This window comes from Elephas maximus, chromosome 7 (genome assembly GCF_024166365.1).
Source record: "Elephas maximus indicus isolate mEleMax1 chromosome 7, mEleMax1 primary haplotype, whole genome shotgun sequence".
Lineage (NCBI taxonomy): Eukaryota > Metazoa > Chordata > Mammalia > Proboscidea > Elephantidae > Elephas > Elephas maximus.
Genome location: NC_064825.1, coordinates 46660013 through 46686315, shown reverse-complemented (window position 1 = coordinate 46686315; position 26303 = coordinate 46660013). Strand labels below are relative to the sequence as shown.

The 26303-nt window shown below is 39.6% G+C and overlaps 1 protein-coding gene across 4 annotated transcripts in view; it reads left to right on the top strand.

Annotated features, from left to right (window-relative positions):
• The first annotated feature begins 2853 nt into the window (after positions 1–2853).
• The window catches only part of UVRAG (UV radiation resistance associated), a 295560-nt gene continuing 272110 nt past the window's right edge, over positions 2854–26303 (top strand). Inside the window, exons 1-2 of one of the 4 annotated variants that reach the window (XM_049889784.1) lie at positions 2854–3178; positions 22823–22940. In XM_049889784.1, the coding sequence (XP_049745741.1) occupies positions 3062–3178; positions 22823–22940 (235 nt within the window). In that variant the 5' untranslated portion in view covers positions 2854–3061. Of the gene's footprint in view, positions 3179–4545; positions 4707–5479; positions 6811–9514; positions 10903–22822; positions 22941–26303 lie in introns of those variants that run through there. The other 3 variants (XM_049889786.1, XM_049889787.1, XM_049889785.1) reach the window with 3 other exon arrangements.

The window sequence follows — 26303 nt, the reverse complement described above, 5'->3', positions numbered from 1 at the left end:
CCCCAAAGGAGGAAGAAGTGATTCTGTGTTCTCTCCCTAGGCTCATTTTCTTAGCCTGTGTAGCAGCTGAATGGTGGCCCCCCAAAAGATACGTCTATGTTCTAATGCCTAGAGCCTGTGAATGTGACTTTGCTTGGAAAAATGGTCTTTGCAGATGTAATGAAGTTAAGGATCTTGACATGAGATCATTCTGGATGGGTCCTAAATCCAATAACAGGAGTCCTTATAAGACATAGAAGAGGAGAAGAAACACGGAAAGGGGAAAGCAGGGTCCTGTACCAACTTCAAGATCACTGATAGGTCTGAGTTCCTGTTGTGGCTATCGTGTCGATCTGCCTCTTTGAGGGTTTCCCTTGTTTTCACTGACCTTCTACTTCACCAAACATGATCTCTTTTTCTAGTCATTGGTCTTTCCTGCTGATGTGTCCAAAGTAAGCTAGTTGAAGTCCTGCCATCCTTGCTTCTAAGGAACATTCTGATTGTACTTCTTCTAAGGCTGATTTGCTGGTTCTTTTGGCACTCCACAGTATATTCAATCTTCTTCCTCTGTACTACAGTCTGAACACATCAATTCTTTTTCTGTCTTCCTTTTTTACTATCCAGCTTTTGCATTCATATGAAGTGACTGAAAAGCCCATGGCTGGGGTCAGGCGCACCGTAGTCATCAGAGTGACATCTTTGCTTTTTAAAACTTTACAGAGGTTTTTTTGCAGAAGATTTGCCCGGTTTTAATATACGATAGTATATGCTTACCTTTCATTAAAAATATTTTTGAGTGCAACCATTATATGTCAGGTACTGTGCTAGGCACTTTACATATTAAATGGATAATTTATTTCATAAGGATCAGTACAAAGCTGGTTCCTATGAGGTGGAGGTTGAAGTTGTCCCAAATGTCCAACTCTTCCGAATTGCTGTACCACTCCATAATCTCTAACATCAACTACTCCATCTCCCTCAGTCCTCTCCTTCATGTCTTTCGGTTCCTCAATTCACTGCAACATCTTACAGAACTCACAAACTGTATCAAGGAAATGGCTCATGTGGTTGTTGAGGCTGCTAAGTCCCAAATCTGTGGGTCAGGCGTAGGCTTCTCCTGTCTCATGCGGCTGCAGGGGCCAATGAACCCAAATCGGCAGGCCAGATGACAGGCCGCTGGCTCACAAGGCTCTGGAAGCTGGCAGATCCTAGAATCAATGGGTCAGACGGCAGGCTGCTGCCTCAAGCTCCAAGAACCAGAGGTCTGATGATGATGCACCAGATGCAGCATCCAGAGTAAGAAAACTTTTTTGAGAAACTCCCCTTACTTGAGCAAGGTGGTACAAGGATGCAATTTGAGTAAGGCGGTGACTTGAGTCATGCCCTTTAGTAAAGGTGCAACTCAAGATACACTCCACCCTAATCCTCAGGTTTAGGATTTACGACACATACTATGCCACAAAATTGAGGATAATTACATGCAGATTACAAAATGGAGGATGATTACACAATCCTGGGAATCATGGCCTAGGCAGATCGTAACCATCGCAGGTTCCGTACACTTTGACTGGTCCCACCCAATCATTGTGTGGGAGTCACAAAGACTATGGCTAGAAGGGCCATATTAAGTAATTCACTGCACCACTATATGTTGACTTACTTCATCCTTACAGAAACTGGGAGGTGGTAGCCAAGATTCCAAAAGCACCTGATTCTGCCACATTGGTCCAGGTGGTTGAAAATTCAGTTGGGGGAAAAAAAATGCAGATCAATACCCTGCAGAATGACTCACTATGTTTTATTATGGAAGCAATTGCTATAGGAGCTATCATGACGATCAAGGAGGTCTTCAGTGAACAGGTGGCGTTTAAGCTGGGCCTTCACTTCGACAAGACATTTCATGATTATTTTCTGTTCCAGAAATCAGACTCGGTTGTTTTGCTCCAGGAACTCACAGTATATATTTGTGTGTGTGCCTATGAAAAAAAACAAAGCAATGCAATGCAATCAAGCACAAGGGTTGAGAAAGCTTAAAGGAAGGATTTCTGACTGAAGGTCTCAGAGAGGACAAGAAAAGGCTTTCGGAGGAAGGGATCCTACAGAGTTGAGATCTGATGCGTGAATAAGCATTAGCCAGAAAGAGACGAGTAGCAAAGGCTTGGGACAACAAAAACAACAAATCCGTAGAGGTGAAACAGTATCTATGCACACATTGCAGCTCAGCGTCCTAGTTAGTTGAGGGCGAGGAGGGGGCGTGGAGTTGTGGGTGGGGTTTTCGTGCAAAAGCTTATGGGACTGCCCGACAGGTCTCAGGTCTCATTGTTTCCGGCCTGGCGGCTCTCGGCTGAACCACAAAGCATTCGGTCTCAATTCCCGAACGGTGACGGAAAAACCTCGGGAACACCTCGGGAACAGCCTGCTCAGGCGCCAGTCAGGTCTCCGCCCTCCATCGGAGGCCTGTGACCATGGCAACTAGGTTAGGGCGGAAGCGGCTCAGAAGACTGACTCTCACTAATCAGGTGACTCGCCTGCCTCCTGCACGTGACACCGGGGCCCAGGCTCGCTTTCTACCTAATCAGACCCTGCCCCTCTTCCCTTTACCGACAATTGACGGCGACCTAGAGCAATGGCCCTTACGGCTCCAGCGGGAGACCCCGCCCCTCAGCAATGAGAGAACCAATTAGACTGGGAGCAGGAGAAGCAACGCCCCAGGTTTCACCCCCGGTTTGACAGACGCAGTTTAGGCCGTCCTCTGCTCCCTCCGCCCCCAGCCCCGTCGGCCGGCGATGGACAGGCCTTCTGCCCAATAGCACGTCCCCTTGGTGTCGTTGGGGCCCGCCTCCGCAAGAGCCGAACCAATGAGTAAGCCGGGTCTCGGCCGGGCTGGTGGGGGTTGCACTGCGGTAACATGGCTCTTCCTTAGCCAGCGGCGGCGGCGGGGCTGGCCGGTGGTGGGGTAGAGCGGTCCTGCCCTTTGGCTGGCGGGTCTCTAGGCTGCAGAAGCTCGGCGGGTCGTGCTGAGGAGGTGGCGGCGGATGCCGGAGGGGCGCCGGCTCCGCCGCTTGGCGGCTCCTGGGTCGAGATGAGCGGCTCGGCGTCGGTCGGGGGCCCGGCTCCCCCGGCACCCCTGGGCCCGGCAGCCGCGCTGCCTCCCGGCTCTGCCGCGCGGGCTTTGCATGTGGAGCTGCCGTCCCAGCAGGTAACCCCGCGGGCTCGCGGCTCTCGGGAGGGACCGGGAGGAGACCCTGTTGGCACCGGTCTGATCCTGTGCAACCCGGGAGAGCCTGAGAAGGGACCGAGAACTCAGAGGACTGAGAAAGCCTGACAGGAGGTCCTGTGAGGGGAGGGGATTCAGTGATGGGAGATCTGTCCTCTGGGAGATCCCCGTGAAAAAAAAGCCCGTTACAGGAGACGGGCTTGGTAAAGAGAACCGGGAGAGACCCTGTGAAACTCCCTGGGGGCCCCAGCCTGGGTCAGCCTGTCGCTTTGGAGAGCTGGGGATTCCCTTGCGCAGACCCCTTATTGCTCCTGGAAAGGGACCCGGGGAAGCCCTTCTGTCCCCTGGGAGATGGGGAAAGAGCTTTTCCTTTCTGTCGCCGTCGCTCATACCGTCGCCCCCGCCCTTAGGGAGAAAGTAGCTGGCACACTTGACTACGGGAGAGTAGTGAGGAGACTGTAGGTTTTTACATTTACTCTTAATTTTCCCTTACTATGCAGTACTCTCCTCAGCCACTAAGAGAAATGTATTTGGGACTTTGAGGTTTTCTTCTTAATTCCCAGACCCCCAAGGAACACATCTTAACAATTTCGGGAAATCTTTTCTACTTCACGTCCCCAAATGAAAATCTGTGGAAAGAGGATTTGATGTATGTATTCATGTCTTCCCCCCTGTCTTTTAGCACAGGACTTTAAGGGCTTCTTGGGGCCACATCATAGGCGGGTAATAAAGAGCGAGCACGGAGTTTGGGAATCTGATAAAATCCTCTGTATCTCTCACACATATATGAAGAGTGCCCTCCATCCATCCCCAGGAGGAGACTTTGCAGGAATATTAGTATTACAGAGGCTTAAAGAAAGTACCTTTCACCCTCTGCTTCTTTTTTCCAAGAAGACCTAAGAAAAGTTGTTACTTATTGAGAGTTCCCTTGTCTGATTTATGCAAAGTGTTCAACAGGCATTAGCCCTTTCAATCCATACAACTCTATGAGATAGCTACTTGTATTATCCCCATTTTGTAGTTGAGAAAACAGGCTCACAGATGTAAAATCACTTGTCCCAAGCCTTAGTTAAGTGTTGGAGCTGGGTTTCAGAATCTGACTCTTCAGCCCATGCACGTGGTTGTTCTGCCTGAGACTTGAGCAACCTTTACTACCTTCACACAGGACGAAGAACGTTCCTTCAAACCTGCCTTCCTCCTTTAAATCCTGGCCTCTGGAACTTAGGGAAGGGTTCATAAAGAGGAAAACAGTGATGGGGGAAGGGGATGGGTGAGAAGTAGGATGGATTTGAATACAGGAAAGTGGCGGGGGGGGGGGGGGGGAGAGGAAGAGAAGAGGTGGAGATAACAGCCCCAGTAGTGACTGTTGAGTTGCTGTTGTCACGTGCTGTAGAGTCCATTTTCAACTCATAGTTGATCTCATACGACAGAGTAGAACTGCCCCGTAGGGTTTTCTTGGCTGTAATCTTTTTGGGAGCAGATCCCCAGGTCTTTCTCTTGGTGCCACTGGGTAAGTTTGAACTGTCAACCTTTGGTTAGCAGCCGAGTGCTTAACCACTGTGCCACCAGGTCTCTTGACCATTGAGTAGGGTGACTGAATTGTTTGCAGAAGCAAGGCTTTTTGTGTTATTTGGGTGGCAGAAGAGGATGTAAAAGACTGGAATAGCAGGTGTCCTGGCTTTGTGGTGTCTCTGGGAAGGAACTTCGTGGAGAATATTAGGAGCTTGAGGATAGTGAGGTTTAGATTGTATCGTGAGGTGCTGGGAGAAGGTAAAAGTGTGGCTGGTGAAACTCATCTCCAGAATGGGCATTAATGTGAATTTCCCTATATGTGGGGAGGTGGGTTGTGCGTGTGGATCCTCGGGGAGGCACTGGGAGAAATCTTAAGGAGTTGAGGGCCAAAGAGTTTAGTTTGGAGGGGCTTTTAGAAAATGTGGAATTTGAAAAGGGAAAGCATCATTTATTTCATAGAGCTTGTTCTCTGAAAACAATTTACACTTTAACATTGGGGGATATAATCCAAATAAACTGTCCATGGAATAAATTCCACTGCATTTGTTAGTGTTTGTCAAATTTTTGGATTATTGCCGAGGGATATATAGTGGTTTAAGTGTACGGCTGAATGCTGTATCAGTGCTGAGTGTGGTATTTATAGCTTTCTGGGGGTGTCATCCTTGAATTCTTGGAAGGCAGCCCATGTAACAAAACACTTTTACTTTTGCAGTTGACATTAATTTAACTTTCTGGGTCAAAATGCTCAAGTTTTTAGCATATAAATATATAACATTTAAAAAAGTTAACTTTTTTGTAGAAGTGTTTTCTGTATATAGTAAAGCGCACAGATCATTAGTGTACAGCTTGAATAATTGTCACAAAGAGAACATACTTATGGAACTAGTACCCAGATTAAGAAATACAGAATTCTTAGCATCCCAGAAGTCCCCATTATGTCCCCTTCCAGCTCTACCTCTCCTTTCTCTCCAAAGGTAACCACATTTCTAACACAAGAGATCAGTTTTTGCCTGTTCTTGAAATTTATATATGTGGAATCATGCCAGGTGTATATTTTTGTGTCTGATTTCTTTTGCTTAACATTCTGAGAGTCATAGTTTGTGTGTGTGTGTATAAAGTTTTTTTCTTTTAGCACCAATTCATTGTCCTTTTCTGCCTATGGCTTTTGTTAGATTTCAAAGGTTTAGTTAGATTGGAAAACCAATGAGTTAACTTTCTTTTAAATAACACTTTGAAAGTGTGTCATTTCAGTAGTTAGTTGGCAAGATGTCAATATTTCTAAACAAACCAACCCTGTTGATTCAGGATTTCTAGGATAAAGCTGATCATCTAAGGCAGAGACTCGGTGGTCCCTCAGCCTGCTTTTACCGAGGCTTTCTCAACCTCAGCACTATTGACATTTTAAACTGGATAATACTTTGGGAGAGGAGGCCCTGTGCTGAGTATTGCAAGATGTTAAGCTGAATCCTTGCCTTCTACCCACTAGATTCCAGCAGCAGCTCTACCCTCTCCAGTCCTGACAGCGAGAGATGTGTCTAGACTTTGTCAAATGTCCCTGAGGGAGCAAAATTGCCTTGGTTTAGAATCCCTGTTCTAAGATACATTTTCATTTTAGGATAGAGAGCATCCCTGCTATTATCCACTCATTTATTCCAAATGAGTGGTCCTATTGATTCTAAAAGTGGCTGCAGTGTTTAAGATACTAGTTTAACATAAAAACATATAGCATATTAATTCCAAAAGTATTGGGGTCCCCCCAGCTGTCTTCAGAAAAAAGCCTTATTTTTGTTTATGTTCATACAAAACAAACTTATTTTGTGTTCAAAAAAAGCTCACAAAATTATGTATAAGACCTAACTAGTTTTTGTCTTATTTTAGTCAGCTCATTTAAAAAAGAAAAAAAAAGTTAAGATTGCATAATTGCTGAACCTTTTACATGTGTGGGAGCCCTGCTGGCACAGTAGTTAAAAGCTTGGCTTCTAACCAAAAGGTTGGCAGTTCGAATCCACCAGTCACTCCTTGGAAACCCTATGGAGCAGTTCTGTTGTGTCCTGTAGGGTCCCTATGAGTGAGAATCGACTCGACGGCAAGGGGTTACGTGTGTGAGTACTAACTGTAGTCCATTTCAGCTATTGGACTGTGTCAGATGGGACTACTGCTTAATTTTTGCCTTCTTTTTTTTTCTGTATGATCTTAATTTAACTGTACTTTAAGCATGAGCTAATTACTAACACATTTTGAAAACTATTTTTGCTTCTTAATTTTTGGTCGAAGTTTGTAACTAACTAGGAATATAAGCTCATCTGAAGAATAATTTCCTTCACACTCAGAGATTAGGTAGTCTTGAAAAAAAATTTGTTTTTTGTGGTAGAGGCATTTAATATGTCCTTAAAAGCTTAATTGAGAGCATTTCTTTCCTCCTCAAAAGCTTCTCAATTGGGTATAACCTAACTACATTTCTCAAATGCTCAGAGCTTTGGGAGGCTTTTCGGTGATTGTTCAGTTACCCTTTTGGGGGGTCACAGATTCCTACAGGAATTCAGTAAAAGCTCTGGACTTTTTCCTTAGAAAATGCACTTAAATGCGTATATGTACACAATTTTTCATGCAGATTTCGTTCTCCTGAAATATAAATGGAAAACCCCAGGTTAATAGTTTCCTTTTGTTTTATTTAGTTGCCATCAAGTCGATTCCGACTCATGGCGATCCCATGTTTGCAGAGTACAGCTGCTCCATAAGGTTGTCAAGGCTGTGACCTTTTGGAAACAGATTGCCAGACCTGTCTCCTGAGGTGCCTCGGGGTGGGTTTCAACCACCCACCTTTTGGCTAGTAGTCTAGCGCTTAACAGTTGCTGCTCTCAGGGACTCCTAACCTGGTTTAGTCCCTCCCTTAAAAAATAACGTTTGCAATTTTTAAAAAAATTTCTTGGACAGCAGGTATATATACAGGTACCACATTTTACATGATAATGCTCACTTATGTTTATTTAACTAGTCCCATATTGATGGACTTTTTGGACTATTTCCAGTTTTCCCCTATTACATTGTTGCAATAAAACCCGTATACAAGTATCTTTGTACCCTTGTGTTAATATTTCTGTAGGATAAATTTTGAACAGCGGATCATTCAAAGGATCCTTTTTTTTTTAAATTTAAAAGATATTGCCAAAGTGTTTCCCAAAAAGGACGTGCCTATTTACACTCCTACCGCAAATTATAACAGGGTCTGTTATATTCTTTTTCAAGGTTTTTTTAAATTTGCATTTGTTTAAATATTACTTATATTTTAGTAGCTTCGTTTAGTGTATACCAGACACTATTCGAAGTACATGATCTCATTTATCCTTACACAACCCTACAAGTTTGAATATTTTCACATAGGTTTATTTAATATTTTTATTTCTTGTAGTGTGAATTGCTTGTTTGTGTCCTTGGTATTAACTTTCTGATTGTTTGCTCATGTTTTTCATTGATTTAAGAGCATTCTTTCTTGTCCTTTTTTTTGGAGGGAGGTGGGCTATATTAGGGCTACTAGCCTTTGTTTTCTTTGATTTTTTTCTTTTTATAGATTTTTTGGAATAGTTTCAGATTTGCAGGAAAATTGACAAAGTACAGAATGTTCCCATCTACCACATACTCAGTTTCCCTTCTTTTTAGCATACTCCATTAGTATGGGACACTTGTTGTAATTAATGAACCAATACTGATACATTTTTATTCACTGAAGTCCGTAGTTTATTTAGATTTCTTGAGTTTTTTTTTTTTTTTTAAATTGTCCTTTAGGTGAAAGTTTACAGTACAAATCAGCTTCTTGTACAAAAATTTATACAGATTTCTTTAGTTGTTACCTAATGTCCTTTTTCTGTTTCAGGATTCCACCCAGGATACCACATTACATTTAGTTGTTATGTCTCCTTAGGCTCCTCTGAGCTGTGACAGTTTCTCAAACTTTGTTTTTTTATGACCTTGACAGTTTTGAGTACTGGTCAGATATTTTGTAGGATGCCCCTCTATTGAAATTTGATGTTTTACCTCATTCATAGATTGGGGTCATGGGTTTTTGGGGAGGAAGACCACAGAGGTAAAGTGTCATTTTCGTCACATCAAGTGTACATACTATATTAACACGATTTAGCACTATTGATGTTAACCTCTATCACCTGCTGAGGTAGCGTTTGTCAGGTTTCTCCGGTGTAAAGTTATTCTTCCCTCTCACACCTGCCCAACTCTTACTCTTTGGAAGGAAGTCACTGTGTGCAGCCCACACTTAAGTGGTAGGGATTTATGCTCCCCCTCCTGGAGAGTGGATTGTCTCCATAAATTATTTGGAATTCTTCTGCATGGGAGATTTATATTAGTAACACTTCCTTTTACAGATGAGAAATCTAAGGCCTAGGTAACGTTCTCAGGGTCACTCACACAGTATCAACACAGGGACTGCAAGGGCCTTTGATTCCCAGTTGCCGTAGGCACCCACTCTTTGTACTTTTTTATTTCCCACAGTGCCTGCATCTAGCCCTGTACAGATTATATAGTAGAAGCTCTGTATATTTTTTATTTTTTGATTTTATTTGCATATGGGGCTTTTCTTTGAAGAATATACAACTTAAAGGAGGAAGTGGGATTGAAACACATACAAGAAAAAAAATGATTGAAGCTCAAAAGTAGATATAAAGCTTAATGATATTAAGCCATACATATGATATATATATATGTATATATGGGAACACATATATATGTGCATGTGTGTGTATATAAAATATATATATACACACACATTTGTGTTTATTTAGGTACTTTATATAATCTAATCATATTTCCATTGTTTTTAAAATATGTTTTGCTGGTAAGACCACTGAAGGCAGAGAGAAAGCTCTATTTTATTGGGAACATATGTGTCGTGTAGCCCAGTACCCTGTCATGTACATTTATTCATTCAGCAAATATTTACTGAACCCTTTCATTGTGACTCAAAGAAAAAATAAATACTTGTGTATCTATAAAAGAAAATGATGGCAATTCTTGAGCTGTTTCAGCTCTTGTGAACACAACTATATGAGAAAGCTTTGCAAACTCAAAGGAAGCACCAGCATCCCCAAATCAGCGTTTTTATGGGACAAAATGCTATCGATAAGACCTTTTCTGTCGTTTCTTTTTTTCCTGTGAAAATGTTTAGTTTTTCCTTTGAAAGGAAAAGCTGTGTTCTTATTTAGTGTTTACTTGAAACTTTCTGTACACAGTCACCATTCTCAACGTCGCGGCAGAAAATTCGGAAGTGAAACAGACTGGAAATAGAGCAAGAGCAGAATTGAAACTGATAAGTTGGGCCTGAAGTGTGTGGAAAGTGAAAAAATTAGATTTTCATAATTTCCAAACGCGTATTTTTGATAATCTGTGCATTTTTACTTGTCGGATATATTGCAACTGGAGAGAAAAAAGAAATATTTGTCATTTTTAATGTACTGAGTGGGTGTGTTGAGAGCTTGTTGCTTAAACTTATCTCTGTGCTTTCATCTTTATCCCTACAGCACTGGGGAATTTCAGGCTAGAATTAAAATTGGGGGAAAGGCGGAATTTTAAACTTCTCTTTACCGGCCGAGCACTCATACTGTCCTCCTTGGTGCTGCTCCCCCCCCTGCCCCCGCTTTTTTATGGTGTGAATTAGAGGGAAATTTTGGAATGTCCCTCTGGAGTTTAAGTGATTAGTCTTCCTGTTTTCTTCCTGGGTACTTACCATGCCTATCATTTTTTGAATATTGTACTTAAGAACTGCAAGATTTTCTCTCTCTTTGATTTTCTGAAACAGTATCCATCTGGTGATGTGGGTTTTTTGATGGTGGGAATTTTATTCCGTGTTGTATTTGGTGCTAATTGCTATAGACACTATTCAGCAGTAATGTCATGAGGTATTTCACTTACTTATTCTTTGCAAACACTGTTGTAAAGCCTGTTTATTGGTTAGAGGCTGAGACAGATAGTGCTCAAGTTGACCATCAGGGCCCTGCATTGAGGAGTCTCAATTTGTTTGTTAGTCCACTGAAATATCTGTCATTTTTTTTCCCCCACCATGGTTTTTAGAATGATATAGAAGTAAAAGTGGAAATCAGACTTTTACTGATTCTGTGTTCCCAGGAAAAACTTGGTGATCTTCAATATGGCCATACTATGTGTGACTGAGGCTTTAACCTTGAACTGTAAGTAATTTCTGTGTGTGAATGCGTCCATGTTAGCCTATGTTAAAAGTTAATTTTAAGTCCAGAAGTAAGAAGAAACTGAGTCAGCCATGTATTTATTCAGCAGATATTTATAAAGTACCTTCTTCTCTGACCTGTTAGGCACAGGAATTGAAACTATAGTCTTGTTTCTGCTAACCTACTTACGCCTTTCAGAGGATATGAATTACTTCCTTACACAATTCCAGTCATGCTTTTCATGAGAGCTAATCTAAGAAAACTAAACTTTTTTTCATACCCAGTGCCGTCGATACAAAATGAAAATAGCCTTATTTAGAATTATGAAAAAACCATGTTCTTCAACCTTCTCTATCTTAATGACTAGAAGAATGTCGTAGAGAAAGTTGGCACAGCTTTTATGCAGTAAAATGTTAATATCTAGGTGTTTATAAGAGGCACCAACATGAAGGAAGCTTTCTAATTTTCTGAAAATAGATCACAAAGCAAGGCAGCCTGTAGACTATGGGGCGCTCATTACAGGTGTAGGGTATTTTACTGGCCTGTGCTTATTACAGGATAGAGTTGCTCAGGCGTGGTTTCATGATTTGACTTAATGGGCTTTATTCTACGTGGAAGTGTTTAATGTTAACATCAGAATAAAGAGCAGCTGTCTAGGTGTTCTGGAGTGAGTGGTTGACCGTTGATAATTCGTGCATTTTTATCAAAAGACATAAGTCTGATTATTAGGCGAGAAACACTGTAGAATTGTAGAATTTCTTAATTGCAGATTAGCTGCATTTTTTTTTTGTATTATACTTATTCCAACTCAACTATTTTAATACTATAAGGACCAGTGTAACTGACTTTCTCAACTGTGACCTATTTTGTTTGGTTTCATAAAGTTCATTTCAGTAACTCCTCATTTGTTCAACATTCCACAAATATGAGTGCTTGTGAATGCCAGGGATTGTCTCGGTACTGGAGACAAAACAGCAATTAAGGTACAGCCCCTGACCTCATGGACTTTACTTTCTAGTGGGTGAGATAGACCAGGGGTTAGCAAACTTTTTCCATAAAGGGTCAAAACCAAACCCATTGCTGTTGAGTCGATTCAGACTCGTTGCAACCCTGTAGGACAGAGTAGAACTGCCCCACAGGGTTTCCAAGCTGTCAGTCTTTACAGAAGCAGGCTGCCACATCTTTCTCCCTCAGAGCGCTGATGGATTCCAGCCACTGACTTTTGGTTAGCAGTTGAGCGCTTTAACGACTGTGCCATGAGCGCTCCTCTGTAAAGGGCCGGATGGTAAATGTTTCCGGTTCTGTAGGCCCTATGGTCTGTCGCCACGACTCAGCTCTGCCATTGCTGTGCAAAAGCAGCCCTAGACGATATGTAAATGATGAGTGTGGCAGTATTCCAATAATATTTTATTTATGGACACTGAAATTTGAATTTCATACAATTTTCACGTGCTGTGAAATATTATTTTTCTTTTTTATCAACCATTTAAACATGCAAAACCATTTTTTGCTTGCAGGCTGTATGAAAATAGGCAGTGGGGCTATCTTTGGCCCACAGGCTGTAGTTTGGTGACCTCTAGTAGACTGTAAACAAGAAACAAATAATATAAATCAAGTAGTGATGAGTGCTGTGAAAAAAAAAGTTCAGTTATATAGATCAGATGTTGTTCCAAGAAATTCTGATTTCTGAGGCTGGTTAATAGGTATTATTTGGCTGCAGAGACCTCTTGAAAAAGTTGGGAAAATCCCAGGTTAGATAAAATGGAACAAATTTTCTGTATTTCTGCAGGCCAGCCCAGCCTTTTACATGCATTGCTGGGGTGGGGATAAGGATTGGGATTAGGACTGGGTGTTAATATGAAGTATTTCCCACATATATTAGTCTAGAATTCTTTTTTCCATGGAGCACCTCATAGGAGTAGCTTTTCATAGGTCCCTCTTTGGGAAGCAGGAAGCAGCCATAACCAACCAACCATAAAGCAAGCAAAAAGGCTTGTGTGCTTTGAAAATGCCAGGAAATCCTGTAAAATATATGTACTTAACTCACAAGATGTCTCCCAGGCTTTTACTCAGAGCCTTCTTATTCCTTAATTTTGGAAATTATTCCAACAAATTTAGTTATCAGGTTTTTCAAGTCCCAGCAGATGAGAAGCAAATAACTAGAAGGAGACAGGAAAGAGGTCTACAGGCAGACATGCTGACACTTCTGATAACTAAGTAGTAAGAGGCAGAAGCATTTTCAAAAGCAGCTAGAGTTTCTTACAGAGGGGCAACTAAGCTTTTTTAACTCAGTAGTTCCTGAGGGCATCATCATGTGATATAGTGCAGCTACTCGTTATTGTTCGCCATTATTACTTTGAAATGTCAAGAAAAGGTTAAATTATCACTATCCTGTTTGATGAGGTAGCAAAATATATGGCAAATTTTAGAAAAGTTATGTCAAAAATAAAGATAAAATGATACTTAGAAATACACTTAAGATCCCTTAAAAAACTGAAAATTTAATGAGTTGGTATTAAACTCCTGCTGTGTCCCAGATACTGCACTACACACACTCTGGTGTACTTCTTGCTTCAACTTCTATTATTGTTGGAATACCAAAATATCTTTGAGTACAGTTTTACAGTTTCTTAAAAGCAAATAGTTATTTCTTGAATATGGTGTGGTAGAAAGATTTGTTGTCAGGTTGGTTCTGGTAGCTAAGGTAACTTTGGGAAGATCACTTTTTGATTTTCTTCAGGTTCTTGTACTGCGAGAAGATTGTGTCTCTGTGTACATTTTAACCTCTTTGTGCCTGCCTTTCCTCAGCTGTCAGATGCCTTACTTTTGTCCCCAATTTTTTCATTCTACAAGTACTGTGCTCCAGCCTATTGTATAGTCTTATTCATTCAACAATTTATTTTTCTCTACCACGTATACCACAGGATATGGATTCTAGAGCCTGACTGCTTAGCTTCAAACCCTGGCCCCCACCATTTCTTAGCTGCGCTATCAGGAAGTAACTTAACCTCCCTATGCCTAAGGGAAACTCAGGTAAAATAGCTATAATAATGGTAGCGACCTTGTAGGGTTGTTGAGAGGAGTAGATGAGTCATAAATTGCTTACGAAGGTGCTTGGCACATAGTAAATGCTCAAGAGATGTTAGCTGTTGGTTCTGTTACTACTACTACTACTGCCACTGTTCCTACTGTTGTTACTATCTTCCAGACACTGAAGATACAGGATAAATAAGGCACAATCCTTGCCCTGGAGGAATTCACAATCTAATGGTTAGGGCAAATATATCAGCAAACCATTTTAGTGTTAAGGTAAGAGTTGTCTTGAACGAAATACTGAGGTAGGGAAAAGGTGAAAAGGGATTCTAACAGAGGGACTAGCTTGAGCAAAAAGGTAAGGAGGCATAAAAGGGAATGGCAGGCTGTTAAGCGTGGCCAGAGCTTAAGGAGTTTGGAGTGGTGTGGTGGAAACAAATGAGTTGGAGAGGTAGTAGTTTGGAATTAGGTTATAAAGGGCCTTGTATGCCATGGATTTGAACATTATCTTGCATGGAGAGGGGAGGACAGTCTTTGTGTGTGTGTGTATTTTAACTTTTTGTTTGGAAATGATTTTAAGCTTATGGGAAAACTGTAAAATAAAAATAGCATAAGAACACATATATACCCTTTGCCCAGATTTGTCTGTTGTTTACATTTTATTCCATTTGCTTTACCGTTTTGCATGCTCTTTCTGTGTGTATAAATTTACAGATACATATTTTTTTGTGTGCTGACCCTTTGGAGTTAAGTTATATACATCATTACCTTTTATCCCTAAAGACTTAACAGTGTTTTTCCTAGTATAGGGATATCCTCTGTTATAACAATAGTATAGCTATCAAGTAAATTTAACACTGATATAAAACTTTAATCTGTGGTTCATATTCCAGTTTTGTCAGTTGATCCCATAACGTCCTTTATAGAGATTTTTTTCCTTCTAGTTCAGGATCCAAGCTGGTCAGGTATTGCATTTAGTTGTCTTTTCTTTAATGTAGAACATTTTCCACAGGTTTTCTTCATATTTTATTTTATTTTTATGCCATGTCAATGTTCTAATACAGATTCCCCCATCTTTTTTTAATTGTTATTGAAAATATACACAGCAGACCATACACCAATTCAAAGATTTCTACCCATACAATTCAGTACATTGATTACGATACATTCTCCAAGTTGGGCAACCATTATTACCCTTCTTTTCGTAATTGTTCCTCCCCCCTTAACATAAACTCACTGACCCCTAAGCTTACAGTTGATCTTTCCAGGTGATGTTGTCAGTTTGATCCCATATAGATATTTCTTTAAAAGAGCACAGCGCTCAAGGCAGACATTCTTTACTAATTAAACCAAAAACCCATTGCTGTGGAGTCTATTTCGACTCGTGGCGACTCTGTAGGACAGAGTAGAACTGCACCACAGAGTTCCCAAAGAAACTGCCCATCTTTTTGGTTAGCAGCCATAGCGCTTAACCGCTGTACCGCCAGGGTGTCCTCTTTACTAATTACGCTAGCCTATTGTTTGGTTTAAAGGAGACTTCAGGGAATATTTTGATTTAAGGTTTAGAGATTATCTCTTAGGGCAGTAGTTTTGGGGGTTCAGCCAACCTCAGTGGCTCCAGAAAGTGTGGATTTCATGAGAATTTGAAATTCTGTTGCACATTTTTCTTCCCCCGCTTTAAAAACAAAGCTTCATTTTGTGTTTGATGTTTCCTCATGATTAGGTTCAGATTATGCATTTGCAGTTGGAATATTGTGTGGGTCATGATGTTTGCTTCACGGGTATCTATCTGGAGGTACATGATGTCCATCTGCCTCTTACTGGTGATGCTAGTTTTGATCACCCAATCAGCTCTTGCTTGTTTTCCCCTTACAACTAATAAACAGTCTGTAGGGAGACTTTAAGACTATGCACATATCTTGTTCCTACCCCCATAGATTTATCATTCATTGATTCGTGCCTGATCCAGTCTTGGCTATGATGGCTGTAAAAGGATGACTTTCCAGCTCTGAACACCCTCTCCACATTTACCCTTGGCATTTGACTGTAAGCAAGAGTGAGAGGACAGTCTTGAGAAGAGACTGGTGGAGAGGAGAATGATTAAGAGGCTTCTGAAGAAGTTTCCGAGTAAGCGAAGATGGAGCTCGAAACTGTGAAGCAGTGGTTTTTGTGTATTTATTCATTTATTACTCAGTCATTCTGTCAACGAAGACTTACTGAATATCTCTGTGAGCAGCACAATAGCCACTAAGTATAAAAACACATAGTTTTGGTTCTTAAGGAGCTCATAGTGAGGAGACAGACGGGCAAAGAAATGTGATAAAATATAAGCCTTTTTTATAGAACTATGAATAAAATACAGTTTTAAATGTTAACATGTATCTGACTATACTGAGCTATGTGGCACAGGGAAATATCTAATTTATCTATGGTTTATTCATTGATTCATCCAGCAACCGTTTGTTAAGCACCTAATTTTGTGCCAGACTTGTGCTAAGTGCTGTAGGTATAACCCAGTAAAGCCCAGTGCCCTCGAGCCGATTCCGACTCATAGCGACCCTATAGGACGGAGTAGAACTGCCCCATTGAGTTTCTAAGGAGCGCCTGGCGGATTCGAACTGCCGACCCTTTGGTTAGCAGCCGTAGCACTTAAAGAGGAGGGCATTTCAGTTAAAGAACGGAGTGTGAGCTACAAATTCTGATTATGCCAAACACTGTTTTTGTAGTGTGATTTAAATTTAGCACGGATGTGTTTGAGTCCCAGCTCTACTATTTCCTTTAGGAATGTGTTTAACTTCTCTAAACTGCAGATATCTCAGCTGTAAAATGCAGCTAATAGTTTCTACCTCACAGAGTTGTAATGAGGAGTAAATGAAGTAACTGCTTGCAAAGTGCTTAGAACACGGTGCTGGCAACTGTGGAACGAAACTTGGTTTCTGTCTTTGATTTTTTCAGGTCGGTTTGACTGAACTTCTCAATTTGTATTTGCAAACCTCCAGCATGTTCCCTGATGCTGTAGCGCACAGGCTCCCTGCTGTGGGTGGCTCATTCGGTCTCTGTTCAGTTATTCCTCCCGGGGCTGAGCATCTGTAAAAACCTTCCTGTATTATTTGCTTGGAAAAGTGTCAAAACCTCTTGGTGCATAAATGAAAATGGAAATGGAGCAGGGACCAGGGCTTCTACTTCTCTTATATTTATGTAGGACAGGTATTCAGAAGTATTGAGACTTCTGTTTTATTGGTAGTATCTGCCCTGAGGGATACTCAAGAAGTGTTGAAATACTTTGGTTTGTTATGGTACCCTGGTACAGTGTATAAAAAAAAACCCTAAACCTGTTGCCATTGAGTCAATTCTGACTCATAGCGACCCTATAGGACAGAGTAGAACTGCCCCATAGGGTTTCCAAGGAGTGCCTGGTGGATTTGAACTGCCAACCTTTTGGTTAGCAGCCATAGCTCTTAACCACTGCACCACCAGGGTTTCTTGTATAGTGTATAAGAGAGAATTATAAAGATATGAAAATGTTCTGTGGATGGCGAGGGCTTATTGGGACAGGAGATGGTACTGGAAAGGTAGGTTTAGGGTCTTTGGATTTATTTAGCAAAGCTTATAGTGGGAGGACATGTTAGATAAAGACAGCCTGCATTTGTTCTGGGGCAAAGAGAAGGAAATAATGGGAGAGAAATAACGGAAGTCAAGAAATGAAGGCTCTAGGTCAGAATTGCCAAGTTGTAATTTGCTAGTCTTGGTAGGTATCATATGTAGATTTTGCCTGACATCAGTATGGTAACTTTTAATGGTTTTTAATGGCTTACGGTTTCTTAAAAAAATTATATAGTTTGCTAATGGGAAGTGAACTCTTGTTTGCATAAGAGGAAGTTGATACAAGGAAAGAAAAGGAAGCTGATTTTTTGTAGTACGAGCAGCAGTAGTCTACTCGAGGGCATTGAATGAAGGGTGTGGAAAAGAAGAAACATGGTGGAGATATTGTGAAGAAAAATGGATGGTCTGGATAGCTGATTAGAAATGAGAGTAGAATCACGGGCATCTGAAAGGCAAAGATGTCTCAAAGGTTTTGAAACAAGGTATCAGGAAGCAAATACATGATGTATACGGATATACATACACAACTCAGGAGGCCGGGTCTGGGTCAAATCTGAATTCTGCTCTTTATTAACAGTGTGAATATGGGTAAGTGCTTTTACTTAGGGTCTCAATTTTATTATCTGGAAAATGAGTAAGATGGATTAGATCAGTGTTTTTTTTTTTTTTAACTTAAATTTATATAGGAATCACCTGAGGATCTTGTTAAACTGCTGATTCTGATTGAGTAGGTCTGTGGTAGTATCTGAGATTCTGCATTTCCCCCAAGTTCCCGTGTGCTGCTGCTAGCAAAGACTTAGATGACCTTCAGGGTCCTTTCCAGTTTTATAATTCTATTTATCGATTGTTTCTCTTTCGGAGAGCTATTCTTGTGAATTTATCACATCTGTATTCTAAATCTGTCCCTTCACTTCAAATTAGAAATGCCTAAATCAATTCATCATCTTCCACCAATGACCATATCCCTCTCTTGACATCCCTACCTCTGTTAATGCCCTATATTTATAAATTGCAATTTTTTAGAGAGCTTTTTTTTAAATCTATTATTTCATTTGATCCTTGCCTGAGGTAGACAGTCAGGAAATATCTCCATATTATGGAATGGGAAACAGGCTCAGAAAGAGTAGGGCTCTAGGGTAGAACTACCCTGCAACTCAGGATTATCAACTCTAGTTTGAGTTCTCACCATGATGTCACACTGCATATGGTAATGGCTTCCCCAGATACCTGTGCTTAAAGGTTAGTTGCCATCTGTCACTTTTTTTTTTAACGTAAATTTAATTTTATAGAAAAAATAGATAATATATTCATATAGTTCACAATTCAAGGGGTTTATAAAAGGATACACTGAAAAGTCTTCATGCTGCTATGTATTCCCTCCCCTGAGGGCAGCCAATGTTATCGGTTATATTTTATGCATTTCCAATAATTATGTACTTATATTCTTTTTTTCCTACGAAACAGAAGTGATAACATGCGAAACACACTGACTGTATAAACTGATTTGTACTTAAAACAAAAAAGTATAGTTATGCTCCACATTTCTTCCATTGGGGCAATGTCTGACTGCGTATACCTCTGTGGTCCAACCCCTGTAAAGCCTATTATATTAAAAATCCGAGGTACACACAATGGTTTGTAATTAAAAAATGGGTACTACTTCGTGACATGCGTCATAACATTTCTATTATGTTAAAGATGTTTTAGTGTATCTGGAAGTGTTTCTTAAGTGTTTTTTGTGCATATAAAGGTACACTATATACTATATACTAAGACAAACATTTGCCTAACTGATGTTAGATACAAACCATACCTAACTTTCCGACTTAATACAAAATTGACATGAAGACAGATATAGGAACGTAACGTGTTTGTAATGCGGGGACTGCCTGTGTGCTCGTACAACATCCAAATCACGTAATATTCTATTTCATAGAACGTATCGTGGATGTTAAGTGACACGTGATCGTATACAGTAGGGATTGTTCCACGTCATTGCTCAGAGAGCTGCCATGTTATTCTTTATGGCCAGATAATATTCCACTGTGGGATAGTTCATAACTTAGCTAGTCCCCTATTTGTGGACATTTAAGTTATTTCCAGTTTTTTGCTAATATAAACAATACTGAGTCGGAATCGACTCGACGGCAGTGGGTTTGGGTATTACCTACGTTATACTACATTTCTGCAAGTATGTTTTTAGCACACACGCAGAAGTGAAATTGCTGGGTCAAACAATATATGCATTTGTTATTTTCATAGGTATTACCAGATCGCCATCTGTAGTGGCTGTACCAGTTATGCTCCTGTCAGCCAAGTGCCTGTTTTACTATTGCCTTGTCTTGGAATATGTTATTAGACATTTTGGTCTTTGCCTATTTTAGGATAGTTTTAATTTGCATTTCTCTTATGACTGAGGTTGGGGATCTTTTCATGTTTAATATTTTTTGCTGCTTTTCTATTGGGTTATTGGACTTTTTCTTATTGATTTTTAGGAATGCTTTATGTTTTAGTGACGTTGTCCTTGTTATATGAATTAAACTTTTTTCTTTAGGTTGTTTTTAACTTTGACTTTGCATGTGGTAGTTTTTGCCATTTGTAATTTTACTACATTTTATGTAGCAAATTTTTTATAGCTTCTGAGCTTTGTGCCATTCTTAGACATTTGAGGTTATAAAATAATTCTTCATGGTTTCTTTTGGTACTTTTATGGTTCAAACATATTTACATTTAATGTGTAAGCTGTCTGAAATTTGATATGCAGTATAGGCTATGTTTCCTACATATATGTATTTATATATACGTGTGTGTATTATGTATATATATATTTTTTTGTGGTTACCCTATTGCCTTGACACCTTTATCGATTAGACCTTATTCCCCTAGGCGTCACCTTTGACTCCCTCTTCTCTTTATCCTCAAACACATCCATTATCTGATCAGTTACCCTGTTAAGCCCATTCTTTCTTTAGGCTCCTGTGTTGTCTTAGTCTTTCTTTCTGTTCCTATTGTTATCACTTTAAAGCATTTTTTAAACATGGAGATTATATATATATATAAAATGTAACAAAAAACCCACTGCCATCAAGTTGTTTCTGACTCATAGTGACCCTATGAAGACAGAGTAGAACTACCCTATAGGCTTTACAAGGAGCAGTTAGTGGATTCGAACTGCTGACGTTTTGGTTAGCTGCCAAGGTCTTAACCACTGTACCACCAGGTCTCCTTTATATATATATATGTATATGTATGTACTTAGAGGATTAAGCAAGTTTATTAGGCAGTGGCCTTCTCTCTTGTCATAATCTTATATGATTTATAATAAATATAAATATAGAAATTATATGTATGTATTTATATTATATTTATTTATGTAGAAAAACATAGTATCTCTATCTATCTATCTGTCTGTCTGTCTATCTATCCTATGTCTAGAGAGAAATGTAATGAACTCCCAGGTACCTCTTACCCAGCTTTGATAACTGTCCCCTCATGGCGGATCTTGTTTTATCTATATGACTGCCTATTTGGGCTTCGCCACCAGAAAAGATATTATTCTTAACACTTGGACCACTGACTGAGCTATCTATGACTTCCTGTTTTTATCCTGTCTAGAGCATATACCCTAAAACAGTCTAAGATATGTGAGTCTAAAGGATTTACCGTAGTTCAGAAGCACCGCTAAGACTTTATCCTAGTTTCAGTTCTTAGTTCAGTTCTTGGATTTGAAGTGCTCTGTTTGCTCCCACCACCTGGTAGGTGGACTTCAGAATCCAGTAAGGGTTCCAGGCCACTCAGAGAGCCATTGCAAGACCTAGGTCACACTAAGACCTTCTTGACTGGGTTAATTCACTAGAGATTTATTCATTCAATCAAAAAATGTTCAGTACCTATTTGCTAGGTTCTCCTCTAAATGCTAGGAATGCAGCTATAAATAAAATTAAGTCTCTTTTCTCATAGGACTTGTATTCTAGTTGGGGGAAGATAGACAATATCTGGAGCCGTCTATTTTCCCATGTTAAAAAAAAAAACCCATTGCCATCGAGTCAATTCTGACTCATAGAAACCCTATAGGACAGAATAGGATGCCCCATAGAATTTCCAAGGACCACCTGGTGGATTCAGAGTGCTGACCTTTTGATTAGCAGATGTAACTCTTAACCACTACACTGGGGTTTCCTTTCTCATGTTAAAATAAGTTGTAAAGATAACACAGAGTTCCAGTTGATCCTTTGAGGCTTTGCCGCCTTAGGGGATTAAGCAAATTTATTAGACAGTGGCCTTCTCTCTCAAATAATCTTAATCTCTAGATTGTAAGAAAGGTTTGGGTTTGTATGTGGGTGGAAAAAAAAAAAACTGCACTCTTTTGGTTGACTGCACTCGTGACTCAAGATGGTCTTACCTTGGTAGAAGGGGCTGTCAGCCTGGAGAGCTCTAAGCATATTTTAAAACTGGGCACTTGGCTTTTATTTTTAAATCTCTGAAAATAATTATCTGACACCAGGAGCTAACTTTTGGAGATGAAGCTGATGTGCCCAGACTTCTGCATTGTCTTTATTTTCTCTTTTTGATGTGAGGTGATTTAGTTATCCCTTAAGCTTATCTTGTATTTTTGTTGATTTCCACTGTTTTGTGTTTCTATGCAGCTTTGTGTTTCCAACACTTGTAATTCTAAATAAGTCAAGATTCCTAGCAGGAGAAATGTTGGGAAAGGGACCTGATTAGGAAATAGAGATTGGTTGGCTGCCATTGAAGTGAAAGTTTGATTTAAGCTCACAACACCTGGGTTATTGGCTGAATGGTATGACCAATGAGTTACTGCCTTTATTTTTTGGCTTTGGACTCTTCCTGGTTGTACAGATGTTCTGGCATCCAGATGGAGCTGGCAACAGGGATGGTTGTATGTAATAACTGCTGATTTTCTGTTGATACGAGATGGACTTTGCATTTCTACGAGCATCCTTTCGGAGAAAAAAGCAAATTACTCTTTAGTTTATGTTAGCAATTACTAATGCTGTCCTACATCTATATAGCACTTACATACCATTTATGCTTTCAAAAAATATTTTATTTGATCAGAACAACCTTGTACATGAGATAGGGCAGGCATAATTCCTGTTTGATAGAGGGGATGATGAGGCATAAAGAAGAAACTAGGTTAAGATTGCTGGCTCAACAAATGAATGGCTGGCACAAATTACTGTATTTTATTTTTGAATCGTGACTTTCAGAAAATTTTATAGGAGGAAAAGCTGAATACCTCTTTCTTTTTTTTGTTATTTTTTAGCGGCGTCTTCGACATCTTCGAAACATTGCTGCCCGGAACATTGTTAATAGAGATGGCCATCAGCTCCTTGATACCTACTTCACACTTCACTTGTGTAATACAGAAAAGACCTATAAAGGTAAGGGCATCTGTGGACTCAGAGCCCAGAGATTGTTACATCTCATGTTTATTCTTTTGTAACACAAGTGATTGATTGTGCCTCTTGTAGTGGCTTATTGGAAAGCTCAGTTGTCATGTTGTTTGAGCAGTTGTCATGTATGGATACTTCTTTGGATAACTGAGCCTTATACATTGACAAGCTTTCTGTTCTTTATATATGTTAGCTGCAGATACCTTCCTAACAGTGCCTAGCATTTCAAATCGTTTCTATGAGTCCGGTGCCCTGTATTGATTTTACTTTTCGTTCAGATGTAACTGGTTTCTCTTAGGGCTATAGTTTATATCTTCTCATGTCTGTAATTCTTTTTATATGGAGTCATTTGTAGAACAATGGTGTGATTTCGTCTAATTCACTTTCATATGGTATTTTGCTGCAGATGCTACTGTAAGTGACATTTCTGAGAGTAGACCGAATATTCATTTCAAAATTAAAAACATCCTTTGAATACCTATTGTATGAAAGGCACTCTGATACAACCAGTTGGCTTATGTGGGCTGGAACAAGAGAGGATGCATGGTGTAATGATAGGAACATTGGATTAGGTTTAAAAATACATTGGTACTAGTTTAGGCTCAGCTGCTTTCTAGCTGTGTGACTTTGGACAAAGACTGTGGCTTTTTGAACTTCAGTTTTCCCGTTTGTAAAGTGGAGGTAATGGTGTCTTATGAAATAGGCAAGACAGATTTTTATAAGGATCAATTGAGATAAGATATGGTTAAATCTTTGTAAAATGTGATTAAAGATCTATTTATATTAACAAAAAGTGGTATTATTTTTAATAAAAGGGACTGAGGACTTATTTGAATTTTGTCCTGTGACAAACACGAAAAATTCAAATCGCATTTTATCTTTTTAGTTTTAATTATTTAAAAAAACCATTATTAAAGCAGCAGTTGTTTAATAACTTTTAAAAAAATTATAATGCCAGTATATGCTCATTAAAAAATTCAGTCAGTGCAGAAGTGTATAAAGTAGAAAGTATATAAAGTAGATAAACTCCCTCATAGTAAATAACATTAAAATAATTTTTCAGGGTGAAAAAGAGGACTCCAAATTCTGCCGTTCTACGTAGGCAGAAATTAATTGTATTAATTTGAATGATTAATGTTAGTTACAATAACAAATACTCCAAATCTCAGTGGCTTAACAGAATAAATTTCTTACACTCAGTCCAATGCAGGTGTTCTTTAACAGGTACACGTCTTGGCAGCTCTTCTTTAGGTGGTAACTCAGGCACACATGGCCTCTGGCATGGCAAGAGAGGTTTGCTTGTGGGAGGTTTTTTCATGCATGTAGCCCACATCAATGTCACCACAGTTTCTTGGCCATAAATCAACTGCATTGTCCTTTTTAGATTAAAAGGGGGCTGGGATATAGTCTTCAGTGTGCTCAGGAGGAAAATGAAAAAGTTTGGTCACTATTTGGTTGTAAGGTTATAAATATTTTTGCAGCTCTTAATACACCTGGTCTGTTACTGTTAGTTGCCATTGAGTTGATTCTGACTCATGGCAACCCCATGTTTGTTAGAGTAGAACTGTGCTCTGTAGGGTTTTCAATCAAAACTGTAACCTTTCAAAAGCAGATAGTCAGGCCTATCTTCCGAGGTGCCTCCGGGTAGGTTCAAACCGCCAACCTCTTGGTTAGTGCCACCTAGGGACTCCACATCTGGTCTGCTGCTAAAAAAAAAAAAAACCAAAATACCACTAGCCATATATAAAAATACCAGGATATTTTAAGTTTTTGATGTATTTGTATATGACTAATCCTTGATTATCTTAAGAAAAGTCCTGTGGCCTTGCTCCAGTATTACCTCTAATAATAGTAATTCACATAGTACTTAACACATTTTAGGTATTTGGTAAATGATAGCAATATGAGTAGAATTGTAATGTTAACAATCATACTAGTTTCTTCTAAAAAGGCAATAGTCGTGGGGAGCTGGTTGTTGACATGATGTAGAAACTACAGATGAGATGAAAGTTGAGTGACTTTATTTTTGTTTTTCTCCGTCTAGCTCACATTACATCTTGAACTTAGACATTATCATAGACTACTTCTTAAAGTTTTCTGAGTAAAGTGTTTATTGGCACAGTTGGGGAATAGCTGGTAACAGACTGCAGGGAAGGCTGGTATGTGGTAGCTGTGCTGTATCTGTCACTAACTGGCAAGTCTCTTGGGTAGGACATTTAGTTCCTCTTGTGAGCTTTAGCAGAGTCCTGATGACATAGTGGTTAAGAGCGCAAGAGCTTTAGTTAATTTATCTCTAAAATGAGAGGATTGATGCTTTCTGAGACTTCCTCCTGCCCCAAAATGTCGTGATTAAGTAAAATCTATTCACAGGCTTCTTGTTGGGACCACACATTGGGCTATATAACTTTTAACTACCATAGGAGGAGCTTGAAAGCACTTGCCTTAGTAAGTCTAGTTAATATCATCTTGTTAGACTTGTAATGACAAACATGAATAATCATTTCATGATAATTATGTGGCCCTTAGTGTAGAATGACTATGATAGAAAACCAGTTGACCCTTCTCATTAAACCACCTGTTTAGTGGTAACATTTCTTAGTTTTACAAGAAAATTTTTTATTGGGAAAATATGTGAAGTGTTGGTTTCTACGTTATTTTTTTGTTTTATTTCAGCTGAATTTATAGCAGATCCAAAGAAGTTATGTGTGATTTTTTTTTTTTTTTTTTTGACTTTGAACATCCTTTTAGAGACCTTAGGGTATTGTCTACTTTTTAGGTAGTTCAAATAAAACATCAGTTACCACATCTCAGAGAATAGAACTTTGTGTTAATGGATGGGGAGCTAGGTTCTAATCCTGGTTCCCTTTTAAACTTGGAATTTTGATAATACTGTGTTTGCTCTTCAGCACTAGTTATTTTATCACTCATGAAAAGTGAGTGCCTGTTATCTCCTGAATTACCAACCAGTTATTTTGGATACATCAGAAGACAAACCTCTGTATAATCTAATTTGGTGATCTCATTGAAGTCTCATAGTTTTAAGTATCATCTATTTTCTAACAGCCTCCAAATTTATATCTTTAGCCTACACCTCTCCTCTGAGATCAGACTTCTATATCTAGTTGCCTGTTCTACACCTCCACTTGGAGTCTAGTAGGTAACTTAAACTTGATATGTTCAAAACCGAGTTTCTGATATTCCATCTCTGACTCACCTCCTGTATTTTTCCTTCTCTCAGAAAATGGCAACTCCATCCTTCCATTTGCTTGACCAAAAACCTTGGACACACCCGGAATTGTCCTTTTTCTCTTATATCACACGTCCAGTCTTTCAGCAAATACTGTTGGTTCT